This window comes from Ranitomeya imitator, chromosome 8 (genome assembly GCF_032444005.1).
Source record: "Ranitomeya imitator isolate aRanImi1 chromosome 8, aRanImi1.pri, whole genome shotgun sequence".
Taxonomy (NCBI): Eukaryota; Metazoa; Chordata; class Amphibia; order Anura; family Dendrobatidae; genus Ranitomeya; species Ranitomeya imitator.
In genome coordinates, this window is record NC_091289.1 from 200,589,359 (window position 1) to 200,605,794 (window position 16,436).

At 54.4% G+C, this 16,436-nt stretch overlaps 1 protein-coding gene across 1 annotated transcript in view; it reads right to left on the minus strand.

Annotated features, from left to right (window-relative positions):
* The window catches only part of ARMH1 (armadillo like helical domain containing 1), a 155,325-nt gene that overhangs the window by 121,941 nt on the left and 16,948 nt on the right, over window positions 1-16,436 (minus strand). Inside the window, exons 4-6 of the mRNA XM_069735838.1 lie at window positions 11,559-11,725; window positions 11,279-11,475; window positions 1,982-2,066 (exon numbers count right to left, since the gene is read on the minus strand). Coding sequence (XP_069591939.1) covers window positions 1,982-2,066; window positions 11,279-11,475; window positions 11,559-11,725 — 449 coding nt within the window. The remainder of the gene's footprint in view (window positions 1-1,981; window positions 2,067-11,278; window positions 11,476-11,558; window positions 11,726-16,436) is intronic.

Here is a 16,436-nt window from a genome sequence, read left to right on the forward strand (position 1 = left end):
CTAATGAGCGGTCCCACGTGACCGCTGAAGAGGGGAAGAAGCTGCAGCACAGAAGCCCGTGGGACGGCAGGGACAGCGCGAGGATCGCTGGGACTAGGTAAGTATACCTCAGCGCCCTCACCCCCTCACCCGCCGACCCTGCCACCCACATTGACTCGAGTATAAGCCGAGAGGGGCACTTTCAGCCCAAAAATTTGGGCTGAAAATCTCGGCTTATACTCGAGTATATACGGTATATACAATCTACAATCTGGTTTCCGCCCAATCACTCAACTGAGACAGCCCTGTCCAAAATCACTAATGACCTACTTACAGCCAAAGCTAATAGATAATTCACTATACTCCTCCTTCTAGACCTGTCCTCTGCTTTCGACACAGTTCACCACTGCCTTCTACTACAGATCCTCTCCTCCTTTGGCATCAAAGACCTCGCCCCGTCCTGGATCTCCTCATAGGTTGGAAATCCCAGTAGGTTGGAAATCCCATCTCTAACACTTTCCAACCGCACATTCAGCGTCTCCCACTCCCACACTACCTCCTCATCCCACCCTCTCTCTGCTGGAGTCCCCCAAGGCTCTGTCCTAGGACCCCTACTCTTCTCAATCTATACACTTGGCCTGGGACAACTCATAAGGTCCTATGGCTTCCAGTACCATCTTTATGCTGATGACACTCAGATCTACCTCTCTGGCCCAGATGTCACCTCTCTGCTCTCCAGAATCCCAGAGTGTCTATCAGTCATATCCTCCTTCTTCTCTCGCTTCCTCAAACTCAATGTGGACAAATCTGAACTCATCATCTTTCCTCCATCTCATGGATCTTCCTTACCTGATCTATCTATCGCAGTCAATGACATCATGCTTTCCCCCGTACCCGAAGTCCGCTGCCTCGGAGTAACCCTCGACTCTGTCCTGTCCTTAAAACCGCACATCCAAGCTCTTTCCACCTCCTGTCGCCTCCAGCTCCAAAATATCTCCAGAATCCATCCTTTCCTCAACCGTCAATCTACTAAAATGCTTGTTCATGCCCTCATCATCTCCCACCTTCACTACTGCAACATCCTCCTCTGCGGCCTCCCTGCTAACACCCTTGCACCTCTCCAGTCTATCCTTAACTCTGCTGCCCGACTAATCCATCTCTCTCCTCGCTACTCCTCTGCTTCCGCCCTCTGCAAATCTCTTCACTGGCTCCCATTCCCTCAGCGTATCCAGTTCAAATTACTAATACTGATATCTGATATCTTCCCTCACGTGATCTCCGGTCCTCCCAAGACCTCCTCCTCGCCTCCACACTTATTCGCTCCTCATCTAATCGCCTCCAAGACTTCTCCCGAATATCCCCCATCCTCTGGAATTCTCTGCCCCAACACGTCCGACTATCAACCACATTCGGATCCTTCAGACGGAACCTGAAAACCCATCTCTTCAGGAAAGCCTACAGCCTGTACTGACACCGCTGCTGCCTCATCACTATCGAAGCTACTGCCTCACCAACACCGGAGAAACCGCCTCACCAACACCGAAACTACCGCCTCACCAACACCGGAGCTACCGCCTCACCAACACTGGAGCTACCGCCTCACCAACACCGGAGCTACCGCCTCACCAACACCGGAGCTACCGCCTCACCAACACCGGAGCTACCGCCTCACCAACACCGGAGCTACCGCCTCACCAACACCGGAGCTACCGCCTCACCAACACCGGTGCTCCTGCAACCCTCAACCTACTGTCTCCTTCCCCATAATCCTGTAGAATGTAAGCCCGCATGGGCAGGGTGCTCGCCCCTCTGTATCAGTCCGTCATTGTTAGTTTGTTTACTGTAAGTTATATCTATAACCCTGTATGTGACCCCTTCTCATGTACAGCACCATGGAATCAATGGTGCTATAGAAATAAATAATAATAATAAATGTACACCACGAATAACGCCATCAGGGCGGACACCGGAGATTATAACACCACTTTATCGCTGCACTGACCTTCATATTGCACCTCCATGTGCATGGACTGCAGCGCCCCCAGCAGCGGATCCACTATCGCCGGATGAGGTGTCTGTACAATGTCCTGTAGGGAGAAATCACAATCCGGGGTTTAGTCTGGGCACAGATATCCCCCACTGATGGCGCAGCACGCCGCCCTGCAACACCCGACTACACCCTCCCGCCGGACGATGCCACATAGCACAGTACGACGCCTGGCAACACCCGACTACACCTTCACACCGGGCGATGCTATGTGGCGTAGAACGACACCCGGGAACATCCGACTACACCCTCACACCGGATGATGCTATGTGGCGCAGAACGACACCCGGCAACACCAGACTACACCCTCACACCGGGTGATGCTATGTGGCGCAGAACGACACCCGGGAACATCCGACTACACCCTCACACCGGATGATGCTATGTGGCGCAGAACGACACCCGGCAACACCCAACTACACCCTCACACCAGGCGATGCTACGTGGCGCAGAACGACACCCGGCAACATCCAACTACACCCTCAGAGCGGGCGAAGCTACATGGCGCAGCACGGCACCCGGCAACACCCGACTACACCCTCACACCAGGCGATGCTATGTAGTGCAGCACGACGCCCAGTAACACCCGACTACACCCTGACACCGGGCGAAGCTACGTGGTGCAGCATGATGCCTGGCAACACCCGAATACACCCTCAAACCGGGCGATGCTAAGTGGCGCAGAACAACACCCTGCAACATCCGACTACACCCTCACATCAGGCAATGCTACATAGTACAGCACGACACCCGGCGAAACCCGACTACACCCTCACACCGGGCGAACCTACGTGGTGCAGCACGATGCCCGGCAACACCCAACTACACCCTCACAGCAGACGATGCTACATAGTACAGCACGACGCCTGGCAACACCTGACTACACCCTCACACCGGGTGATGCTACGTGGCGCAGAACGACACCTGGCAACACCCGACTACACCCTCACACCGGGTGATGCTATCTGGCGCAGAACGACACCCGGGAACATCCGACTACAACCTCACACTGGGCGATGCTATGTCGCGCAGAACGACACCCGAGAACATCCGACTACACCCTCACACCGGAGGATGCTATGTGGCGCAGAACGACACCCGGCAACACCCGACTACACCCTCACACCGGGCGATGCTATGTGGCGCAGAACGACACCTGGCAACACCCGACTACACCCTCACACCAGGCGATGATACGTGGCGCAGAACGACACCTGGCAACATCCAACTACACCCTCAGAGCGGGCGAAGCTACATGGCGCAGCACGGCACCTGGCAACAACCGACTACACCCTCACACCAGGCGATGCTATGTGGTGCAGCACGACGCCCAGTAACACCCGACTACACCCTGACACCGGGCGAAGCTACGTGGTGCAGCATGATGCCTGGCAACACCCGAATACACCCTCACAGCAGACGATGCTACATAGTACAGCACGACGCCTGGCAACACCTGACTACACCCTCACACCGGGCAATGCTATGTGGCGCAGAACGACACCCAGCAACACCCGACTACACTCTCACACCGGACGATGCTATGTGGCTCAGTACGACACCCGGCAACATCCGACTACACCCTCACACCGGGCGATACTATGTGGCGCAGAACAACACCCGGCAACATCCGACTACACCCTCACACCGGGCGATGCTATGTGGCGCAGAAAGACACCCGGCAACACCTTCACACCGGGCGATGCTATGTGGCGCAGAACGACACCCGGCACCATCCGACTACACCCTCACACCGGGCGATGCTATGTGGCGCAGAACGACACCCGGCACCATCCGACTACACCCTCACACCGGGCGATGCTATGTGGCGCAGAACGACACCCGGCAACATCCGACTACACCCTCACACCGGGCGATGCTATGTGGCGCAGAACGACACCCAGCAACACCCGACTACACCCTCACACCGGGCGATGCTATGTGGCGCAGAACGACACCCGGCAACACCCGACTACACCCTCACACCGGGCAATGCTATGTGGCGCAGAACGACACCCAGCAACATCCGACTACACCCTCACACCGGGCGATGCTATGTGGCGCAGAACGACACCCAGCAACACCCGACTACACCCTCACACCGGGCGATGCTATGTGGCGCAGAACGACACCCGGCAACACCCGACTACACCCTCACACCGGGCAATGCTATGTGGCGCAGAACGACACCCGGCAACACCCGACTACACCCTCACACCGGGCAATGCTATATGGCGCAGAACGACACCCGGCAACACCCGACTACACCCTCACACCGGGCAATGCTATGTGGCGCAGAACGACACCCAGCAACATCCGACTACACCCTCACACCGGGCGATGCTATGTGGCGCAGAACGACACCCAGCAACACCCGACTACACCCTCACACCGGGCGATGCTATGTGGCGCAGAACGACACCCAGCAACACCCGACTACACCCTCACACCGGGCAATGCTATGTGGCGCAGAACGACACCCAGCAACACCCGACTGCACCTTCACACCGGGCAATGCTATGTGGCGTAGAACGACACCCAGCAACATCCGACTACACCTTCACACCGGGCGATGCTATGTGGCGCAAAACGACACCCGGCAACATCCGACTACACCCTCACACCGGGCGATGCTATGTGGCGCAGAACGACACCCGGCAACATCCGACTACACCCTCACACCGGGCAATGCTATGTGGCGCAGAACGACACCCAGCAACATCCGACTACACCCTCACACCGGGCGATGCTATGTGGCGCAGAACGACACCCAGCAACACCCGACTACACCCTCACACTGGGCAATGCTATGTGGCGTAGAACGACACCCAGCAACATCCGACTACACCTTCACACCGGGCGATGCTATGTGGCGCAGAACGACACCCGGCAACATCCGACTACACCCTCACACCGGGCGATGCTATGTGGCGCAGAACGACACCCGGCAACATCCGACTACACCCTCACACCAGGCGATGCTACGTGGCGCAGAACGACACCCGGCAACACCCGACTACACCCTCACACCGGGCGAAGCTACGTGGTGCAGCACGACGCCCGGCAACACCCGGTAACACCCTCACACCGGGCGATGCTATGTGGTGCAGCACGACACCCGGTAACACCCACACACCGGGCGATGCTATGTGGTGCGGCACGACGCCCGGCAACACCCAACTACACCCTCACACCGGGCAAAATTTTGTGGCGCAGCACAACGCCCGGCAACACCCATCTACACCTTAACACCGGGCGAAGCTATGTGTGCAGCATGACGCCCGGCAACACCCGACTACACCCTCACATCGGGCGATGCTATGTGGCGCAGAACGACACCCTGCAACATCCGACTACACTCTCACACCAGGCGATGCTACATAGCGCAGCAGAACGTCCGGCGAAACCCGACTACACCCTTAACACCAGGCGAACCTATGTGGTGCAGCACGACGCCCGGCAACACCCAACTACACCCTCACAACAGACGATGCTATGTGATACCATTACTGCGAGTTATGGATAGAGAAAATAACGTGATTCGCTGCTGATAAAACCGGAGATGAGAGGAGCAAACAGTGCGATAACTGAGGCCCGCAGGAAGGTGAGTGCCACTGCTACTGATCTGCAACACAGGAGTAAGGTAGAAGGGGGAAAACTGACCCTGCACTATGACTAGGCTGAAACCCTGCGATGGAGGGGGCGACCATTCCTTGCGAATACACCCACCGATTATCCTAGGTTAATCTCAAGCGAAGACCTATAGATAAGGGGAAAGGGTTCCCTAAAAGAACTAAGGACTGGGTACAAAAATGGGTCACCTCCTAATAGAAAACACAGAGAAGGCTGCAGATACCAATAGGAAACAGAAACTAAGGCTAGCAGAACCAGAGGTCCCAGCACTGCACAAATAACACACACAGAAGACAAAGCAAAGCACCAAGCCAGAACTCAAGCAGATTAACACTGTTGTCCAGCAAGGACTGGGAGGCAGGAGAGCGACACAAACACCTGACCCAAGACAAACCCAGCACCAGAGGAAAAAGACCAGCAGCCAGAACTCCACAAGAAAATGGCGGATAGTCACAAACTAAACAGATTCTAACAGCTACAACTAACAGGTGTGACAGGTTCTCCTCCTGGTGGAGGAGCACGAGACCAGACCTGTCCACACAATGGCGGCTGGTGGAGGAGCACGAGACCAGACCTGTCCACACAATGGCGGCTGGTGGAGGAGCATGTGACCAGACCTGTCCACACAATGGCGGCTGGTGGAGGAGCATGTGACCAGACCTGTCCACAGAATGGCGGCTGCTGGAGGAGCATGTGACCAGACCTGTCCACACAATGGTGGCTGGTGGAGGAGCATGTGACCAGACCTGTCCACACAATGGCGGCTGGTGGAGGAGCATGTGACCAGACCTATCCACAGAATGGCGGCTGCTGGAGGGGCATGTGACCAGACCTGTCCACACAATGGCGGCTGGTGGAGGGGCATGTGACCAGACCTGTCCACAGAATGGCGGCTGTTGGAGGGGCATGTGACCAGACCTGTCCACACAATGGCGGCTGGTGGAGGAGCATGTGACCAGACCTGTCCACAGAATGGCGGCTGGTGGAGGAGCATGTGACCAGACCTGTCCACACAATGGCGGCTGGTGGAGGAGCATGTGACCAGACCTGTCCACACAATGGTGGCTGGTGGAGGAGCATGTGACCAGACCTGTCCACACAATGGCGGCTGGTGGAGGAGCATGTGACCAGACCTATCCACAGAATGGCGGCTGCTGGAGGGGCATGTGACCAGACCTGTCCACACAATGGCGGCTGGTGGAGGGGCATGTGACCAGACCTGTCCACAGAATGGCGGCTGTTGGAGGGGCATGTGACCAGACCTGTCCACACAATGGCGGCTGGTGGAGGAGCATGTGACCAGACCTGTCCACAGAATGGCGGCTGGTGGAGGAGCATGTGACCAGACCTGTCCACACAATGGCGGCTGGTGGAGGAGCATGTGACCAGACCTGTCCACACAATGGCGGCTGGTGGAGGAGCATGTGACCAGACCTGTCCACACAATGGCGGCTGGTGGAGGAGCATGTGACCAGACCTGTCCACACAATGGCGGCTGCTGGAGGGGCATGTGACCAGACCTGTCCACACAATGGTGGCTGGTGGAGGAGCATGTGACCAGACCTGTCCACACAATGGCGGCTGGTGGAGGAGCATGTGACCAGACCTGTCCACACAATGGCGGCTGGTGGAGGAGCATGTGACCAGACCTGTCCACACAATGGCGGCTGGTGGAGGAGCATGTGACCAGACCTGTCCACACAATGGCGGCTGGTGGAGGAGCATGTGACCAGACCTGTCCACACAATGGCGGCTGGTGGAGGAGCATGTGACCAGACCTATCCACAGAATGGCGGCTGCTGGAGGAGCATGTGACCAGACCTGTCCACACAATGGTGGCTGGTGGAGGAGCATGTGACCAGACCTATCCACAGAATGGCGGCTGCTGGAGGAGCACATGACCAGACCTGTCCACACAATGGCGGCTGGTGGAGGAGCATGTGACCAGACCTATCCACAGAATGGCGGCTGCTGGAGGGGCATGTGACCAGACCTGTCCACACAATGGCGGCTGGTGGAGGGGCATGTGACCAGACCTGTCCACAGAATGGCGGCTGTTGGAGGAGCATGTGACCAGACCGGTCCACAGAATGGCGGCTGCTGGAGGAGCACATGACCAGACCTGTCCACACAATGGCGGCTGGTGGAGGAGCATGTGACCAGACCTATCCACAGAATGGCGGCTGCTGGAGGGGCATGTGACCAGACCTGTCCACACAATGGCGGCTGGTGGAGGGGCATGTGACCAGACCTGTCCACACAATGGCGGCTGGTGGAGGAGCATGTGACCAGACCGGTCCACAGAATGGCGGCTGCTGGAGGGGCATGTGACCAGACCTGTCCACACAATGGCGGCTGCTGGAGGGGCATGTGACCAGACCTGTCCACACAATGGCGGCTACTGGAGGGGCATGTGACCAGACCTGTCCACACAATGGCGGCTGGTGGAGGGGCATGTGACCAGACCTGTCCACACAATGGCGGTTGGTGGAGGAGCATGTGACCAGACCTGTCCACACAATGGCGGCTGGTGGAGGGGCATGTGACCAGACCTGTCCACACAATGGCGGTTGGTGGAGGAGCATGTGACCAGACCTGTCCACACAATGGCGGCTGGTGGAGGAGCATGTGACCAGACATGTCCACACAATGGCGGCTGGTGGAGGATCATATGACCAGACCTGTCCACAGAATGGCGGCTGGTGGAGGGGCATGTGACCAGACCTGTCCACACAATGGCGGCTGCTGGAGGAGCATGTGATCAGACCTGTCCACACAATGGCGGCTGGTGGAGGAGCATGTGACCAGACCTGTCCACACAATGGCGGCTGCTGGAGGGGCATGTGACCAGACCTGTCCACACAATGGCGGCTGGTGGAGGGGCATGTGACCAGACCTGTCCACACAATGGCGGCTGCTGGAGGAGCATGTGACCAGACCTGTCCACACAATGGCGGCTACTGGAGGAGCATGTGACCAGACCTGTCCACACAATGGCGGCTGGTGGAGGAGCATGTGACCAGACCTGTCCACACAATGGCGGCTGGTGGAGGAGCATGTGACCAGACCTGTCCACAGAATGGCGGCTGGTGGAGGAGCACGTGACCAGACCTGTCCACACAATGGCGGCTGCTGGAGGAGCACGTGACCAGACCTGTCCACACAATGGCGGCTGCTGGAGGATCATGTGACCAGACCTGTCCACACAATGGTGGCTGGTGGAGGAGCATGTGACCAGACCTGTCCACACAATGGCGGCTGCTGGAGGAGCACGTGACCAGACCTGTCCACACAATGGCGGCTGGTGGAGGATCATGTGACCAGACCTGTCCACACAATGGCGGCTGCTGGAGGATCATGTGACCAGACCTGTCCACACAATGGTGGCTGGTGGAGGAGCATGTGACCAGACCTGTCCACACAATGGCGGCTGCTGGAGGAGCACGTGACCAGACCTGTCCACACAATGGTGGCTGGTGGAGGGGCATGTGACCAGACCTGTCCACACAATGGTGGCTGGTGGAGGAGCACGTGACCAGACCTGTCCACACAATGGTGGCTGGTGGAGGAGCATGTGACCAGACCTGTCCACACAATGGTGGCTGGTGGAGGAGCATGTGACCAGACCTGTCCACACAATGGCGGCTGCTGGAGGAGCATGTGATCAGGCCGCCAATTGGTGCACAAACTCCAACTGAGCAGATTCTGGGCCGACCCATTATTACGTTTCCGCCATTTTATTGCTGAGCATTCTGGTTTGTTTTTTGGATTTCTGATTTCGGCATTTGTGAAATGCGACATCTTAAAAAGCTGCAAATTTGTCACAAATGTATCCCACTCCGGCCGGAGTGATGCCATGTACGACCGCCATAATTTTTGCACTGAAATGTTATAAAAAGGATTGAAGACATAAAAAAGCACTTTCTGTATTTTGTGCAAAATTCAACAACCTGAATTCACCATTGCAAAGAATGTGGCATAAAATCAGCAAAAAATACCATGAGACTAAAATGAAAAGTCGGGTTAACAAAAATTAAGTACAGAAAAAGCCGCAAAAGGAAAATACTGAAAGAATTGACAATCTGCCCTTAGAAAAAAGAAACGCACCACGGGTCAAATAACACAAAGGAAAAAAAGTAATGTGTGCTGAGGGTCTGTAAAATGCTGGAAAATGGAAAAACGCATCCAAATCACTGTCTGAACAAGGCCAACAGCCCCATGAGGATGAGCTTAGTGCGCTGCATGTATCCTGTGTGGTGCATAGAATATGTTTTGCGCCTTTTCACACGCCCGCTTCCTTTTTTCATGCGCCCACTTCCTTTTTTCATGTATTCACTTCCTTTTACACGCACCCACTTCCCTTTTCACGGGCCCCCTTCCCTTTTTCATGCGCCCGCTTACCTTTTCACAAGCCCACTCCCTTTTTTGTGTGCCTGCTTCCCTTTTCGCACGCCCACTCCCTTTTTGATGTGCCACTTCATTTTTCATACGCCCGCTTCCTTTGTCATGCACCTGCTTCCCTTTTTGTGCGCCGGCTTCCTTTGTCATGCACCCGCTTCCTTTTTCTCACTCCCACTTCCTTTTTCATGCGCCCACTTCCTTTTTCACCCGCCCGCTTCCCTTTTCACACACCCCCTCCTTTTTTCGCGTGCCTGCTTCTCTTTTTGTGCGCTCACTTCCTTTTTCACATGCCCACTTCCTTTTTTCATGCGCCCGCTTCTTTTTTCACACGCCCACTTCCTTTTTTCATGCACCCGCTTCTTTTTTCACACGCCCACTTCCTTTGTCATGCACCTGCTTCCCTTTTTGCGCGCCCACTTCCTTTTTCATGCACCCACTTCCTTTTTCTCACTCCCACTTCCTTTTTCATGCGCCCGCTTCTTTTTTCACACACCCACTTCCTTTGTCATGCACCTGCTTCCCTTTTTGCGCGCCCACTTCCTTTTTCATGCGCCCACTTTCTTTTTTGCGTGCCTGCTTCCCTTTTTGCACGCCCGCTTCCTTTTTCTCACTCCCACTTCCTTTTTCATGCGCCCACTTCCTTTTTCACACGTCCACTTCCTTTGTCATGCACCTGCTTCCCTTTTTGCGCGCCCACTTCTTTTTTAATGCGCCCGCTTTTCTTTTTCACACGTCCACTTCCTTTTTCATGCGCCCGCTTTCTTTCTCATCTTTTGATGGCAGCTAAGAGTCTGGTGAGCTGAGATCGGTAGACCCGCGGCCGACATCTTGGTCTGTACTCGGACCGTGTTTCACAGGCGCCTGAATTTGCCCTTAGTCTGACAATCCCAGGCCAGACATCGCGGTCCGCACCACAGGTCTGATTCAGGAAACCTGCGGCTGGTTCATGCTCTATGAATGGTGGACGTGTGAAACCTGCGTAATGGGTCAGCCTCCAGGTTAGTCCTCCGCAGAGGCCGGACCAGGAGTGTTGCCAGCATCCTGGGGCCTCCACCGTCACACAAATCATGGCGTCACAGGGGCGGTGCCATCTGGACCCTGGCCGGCCACCAGGGAGAACCAACGCGGACGCCGATTTAGGGCCCCACAAATCAAGCGGCTTAGCTCTGGGAGATAACGGGTGATATTGGAGAGGTTTATATTGGGGTCACCGCTCACCTGGACGATGCGGAGGGTCTGTAGAGACAGGTGCTGAGCTTTTGGGGAGGCACAGGGTAGGAGGGCGATCAGACCCTTGTACACTTGGCTCTGGTACTTGGGGTTCCCATGAGCCAGCAGCTCCAGTAAGATCTGCGCCTGTTCCTGAGTCGCCTCCATCTTGGCGTTTGCGAGACATTCAGCGACAGCACGCACTCCTGTCGGGAGGTGAATGATGGGGGTTACAGGAGATCTCTCAGGGGATAATAGGAGTGATCATGCCCCGGATCTCCGCACTCACCGTAACTCTCACAGATCAGCTCTTTGTATTTGTGTCCGGCTCTTGCCAAAATCTGCAGGATCCCGAGCGCCTCCATCTTGTGCTCTTCATTTAACTGTTTCAGGCCCAAGATTTCAAGTAGCGTGAGAGTCCCCCCGACCTCCACAAACTCCACCTTGTAACGACCGCTGCGGGTGAAAATGGGAGAGGTGACGCTTTCCAAGACCTCTGCCTGCTGTCAATGAATACAGGCCTCCTCCTATGCGTCCGGAGGCTGAAGACTCGCCCTGCCCTATTAAACCTTTGTAAGGCCTCGTTCACACCTTCAGTATGTGGTCAGTATTTTACATCAGTATTTGTAGCCAAAATCAGGAGAGGAACAATTAGAGGACAAATAGAATAGAAACTCGTCACCATCTGTATTATCACCCTCCTGGTACAAATACTGACCGAATACTGACCAAATACTGACCGAATACTGACCAAATACTGACCAAATACTGACCGAACACTGACCGTGTGAACGTGGCCTCACACTGACTTCTTAGGGCCCTTCCCCAAGCGTCGGGTATAGCAGCAGAGTATCTGAAGACACAAATCTCTACACAACATACGCACAGGCATGGCATCATCAATGGACGCTTGTTCTGCCTCTGTCTGGAAAGCTGCGGTGTAACATCACTGATATTATTATTGTCAGCTACTAAGAGGTTAATCCCGGTAATCCACCACCATGCATCATGTACACCGAGGGACAGAGCCGTCCCCAGCCCAAATATAACAATGGGCCCACACCACAATGGCACTGGGCTAAGGGGCCCCAGAACCCACTTTAGTTTGAAACCCCTCGTCCAGACCCTCAGCCCAGAGGAGGACGGCAGCCTCACGGGACAGGAACGAGATCGCAGGAACAAGAGTGCAGGAATGAGAGCGCAGGAATGAGAGCACAGGAATGAGAGCACAGGAACAAGAGCGGAGGAATGAGAGCGCAGGAATGAGAGCACAGGAACAAGAGCGCAGGAATGAGAGCGCAGGAATGAGATTGCAAGAACAAGAGCGCAGGAATGAGAGCACAGTAACGAGAGTGTAAGAATAAGAGCGCAGGAATGAGATCACAGGAACAAGAGCGCAGGAATGAGAGCACAGTAACGAGAGTGTAAGAACAAGAGCGCAGGAATGAGATCACAGGAACAAGAGCGCAGGAATGAGAGCACAGTAACGAGAGTGTAAGAATAAGAGCGCAGGAATGAGAGCGCAGGAATGAGAGCGCAGGAACAAGAGCGCAAGAATGAGAGAGCAAGAATGGGAGCGCAAAAATGAGAGCACAGGAACGAGAGCGCAGGAACAAGAGCGCAAAAATGAGAGCACAGGAACGAGATCGCAGGAACAAGAGCGCAGGAATGAGAGCGCAGTAACGAGAGTGTAGGAACGAGAGCGCAGGAATGAGAGCGCAGTAACGAGAGTGTAGGAACGAGAGCGCAGGAATGAGATCACAGGAACAAGAGTGCGGAATGAGAGCGCAGTAACGAGAGTGTAGGAACGAGGGCGCAGGAATGAGATCACAGGAACAAGAGTGCAGGAATGAGATCACAGGAACAAGAGTGCAGGAATGAGATCACAGGAACAAGAGTGCAGGAATGAGATCACAGGAACAAGAGCGCAGGAATGAGAGCACAGTAACGAGAGTGTAAGAATAAGAGCGCAGGAATGAGATCGAAGGAATGAGAGCGCAGGAACAAGAGCGCAAGAATGAGAGAGCAAAAATGGGAGCGCAAAAATGAGAGCACAGGAATGAGAGAGCAGGAACAAGAGCGCAAGAATGAGAGCACAGGAATGAGATTACAGGAATAAGAGCGTAGGAATGAGAGCGCAGTAACGAGAGTGTAGCAATGAGAGCGCAGGAATGAGATCGCAGGAACAAGAGCGCAAGAATGAGAGCACAGGAATGAGATTACAGGAATAAGAGCGTAGGAATGAGAGCGCAGTAACGAGAGTGTAGCAATGCGAGCGCAGGAATGAGATCGCAGGAACAAGAGCGCAAGAATGAGAGCAAGAATGGGAGCGCACAAATGAGAGCACAGGAACGAGAGCGCAGGAACAAGAGCACAAGAATGAGAGCACAGGAATGAGATCGCAGGAATAAGAGCGCAGGAATGAGAGCGCAGGAATGAGAGCACAGGAATGAGAGCGCAAGAATGGGAGCGCAAAAATGAGAGCAGGAACAAGAGCGCAGGAACAAGAGCGCAGGAACGAGAGCGCAGGAACGAGAGCACAGGAATGAGAGCACAGGAATGAGAGCACAGGAATGAGAGCGCAGGAATGAGAGCACAGGAATGAGAGCGCAAGAATGGGAGCTCAAAAATGAGAGCAGGAACAAGAGCGCAGGTACAAGAGTGCAGGAATGAGAGCGCAGGAATGAGAGCACAGGAACAAGAGCGCAGGAATGAGAGCGCAGGAATGAGAGCACAGGAACAAGAGTGCAGGAATGAGAGCGCAGGAATGAGATTGCAAGAACAAGAGCGCAGGAATGAGATCACAGGAACAAGAGCGCAGGAATGAGAGCACAGTAACGAGAGTGTAAGAATAAGAGCGCAGGAATGAGATCACAGGAACAAGAGCGCAGGAATGAGAGCACAGTAACGAGAGTGTAAGAACAAGAGCGCAGGAATGAGAGCACAGTAACGAGAGTGTAAGAATAAGAGCGCAGGAATGAGAGAGCAGGAACGAGAGCGCAGGAACAAGAGCACAAGAATGAGAGCACAGGAATGAGATCGCAGGAATAAGAGCGCAGGAATGAGAGCGCAGGAATGAGAGCACAGGAATGAGAGCGCAAGAATGGGAGCGCAAAAATGAGAGCAGGAACAAGAGCGCAGGAACAAGAGCGCAGGAACGAGAGCGCAGGAACGAGAGCACAGGAATGAGAGCACAGGAATGAGAGCGCAGGAATGAGAGCACAGGAATGAGAGCGCAAGAATGGGAGCTCAAAAATGAGAGCAGGAACAAGAGCGCAGGTACAAGAGTGCAGGAATGAGAGCGCAGGAATGAGAGCACAGGAACAAGAGCGCAGGAATGAGAGCGCAGGAATGAGAGCACAGGAACAAGAGTGCAGGAATGAGAGCGCAGGAATGAGATTGCAAGAACAAGAGCGCAGGAATGAGATCACAGGAACAAGAGCGCAGGAATGAGAGCACAGTAACGAGAGTGTAAGAATAAGAGCGCAGGAATGAGATCACAGGAACAAGAGCGCAGGAATGAGAGCACAGTAACGAGAGTGTAAGAACAAGAGCGCAGGAATGAGAGCACAGTAACGAGAGTGTAAGAATAAGAGCGCAGGAATGAGAGAGCAGGAATGAGAGCGCAGGAATGAGAGCACAGTAACGAGAGTGTAAGAATAAGAGCGCAGGAATGAGAGAGCAGGAATGAGAGCACAGGAATGAGAGCGCAAGAATGGGAGCGCAAAAATGAGAGCAGGAACAAGAGCGCAGGAACAAGAGCGCAGGAACGAGAGCGCAGGAACGAGAGCACAGGAATGAGAGCACAGGAATGAGAGCGCAAGAATGGGAGCTCAAAAATGAGAGCAGGAACAAGAGCGCAGGTACAAGAGTGCAGGAATGAGAGCGCAGGAATGAGAGCGCAAGAATGGGAGCTCAAAAATGAGAGCAGGAACAAGAGCGCAGGTACAAGAGTGCAGGAATGAGAGCGCAGGAATGAGCGCACAGGAACAAGAGCGCAGGAATGAGAGCGCAGGAATGAGATTGCAAGAACAAGAGCGCAGGAATGAGATCACAGGAACAAGAGCGCAGGAATGAGAGCACAGTAACGAGAGTGTAAGAATAAGAGCGCAGGAATGAGATCACAGGAACAAGAGCGCAGGAATGAGAGCACAGTAACGAGAGTGTAAGAACAAGAGCGCAGGAATGAGAGCACAGTAACGAGAGTGTAAGAATAAGAGCGCAGGAATGAGAGAGCAGGAATGAGAGAGCAGGAATGAGAGCGCAGGAATGAGAGCGCAGGAACAAGAGAGCAAGAATGGGAGCGCAAAAATGAGAGCACAGGAACGAGAGCGCAGGAACAAGAGCGCAAAAATGAGAGCACAGGAACGAGATCGCAGGAACAAGAGCGCAGGAATGAGAGCGCAGTAACGAGAGTGTAGGAACGAGAGCGCAGAAATGAGAGCGCAGTAACGAGAGTGTAGGAACGAGGGCGCAGGAATGAGATCACAGGAACAAGAGTGCAGGAATGAGATCACAGGAACAAGAGTGCAGGAATGAGATCACAGGAACAAGAGCGCAGGAATGAGAGCACAGGAACAAGAGCGCAGGAATGAGAGCACAGTAACGAGAGTGTAAGAATAAGAGCGCAGGAATGAGATCGAAGGAATGAGAGCGCAGGAACAAGAGCGCAAGAATGAGAGAGCAAAAATGGGAGCGCAAAAATGAGAGCACAGGAATGAGATTACAGGAATAAGAGCGTAGGAATGAGAGCGCAGTAACGAGAGTGTAGCAATGAGAGCGCAGGAATGAGATCGCAGGAACAAGAGCGCAAGAATGAGAGAGCAGGAACAAGAGCGCAAGAATGAGAGCACAGGAATGAGATTACAGGAATAAGAGCGTAGGAATGAGAGCGCAGTAACGAGAGTGTAGCAATGAGAGCGCAGGAATGAGATCGCAGGAACAAGAGCGCAAGAATGAGAGCACAGGAATGAGATTACAGGAATAAGAGCGTAGGAATGAGAGCGCAGTAACGAGAGTGTAGCAATGAGAGCGCAGGAATGAGATCGCAGGAACAAGAGCGCAAGAATGAGAGCAAGAATGGGAGCGCACAAATGAGAGCACAGGAACGAGAGCGCAGGAACAAGAGCGCAAGAATGAGAGCACAGGAATGAGATCGCAGGAATAA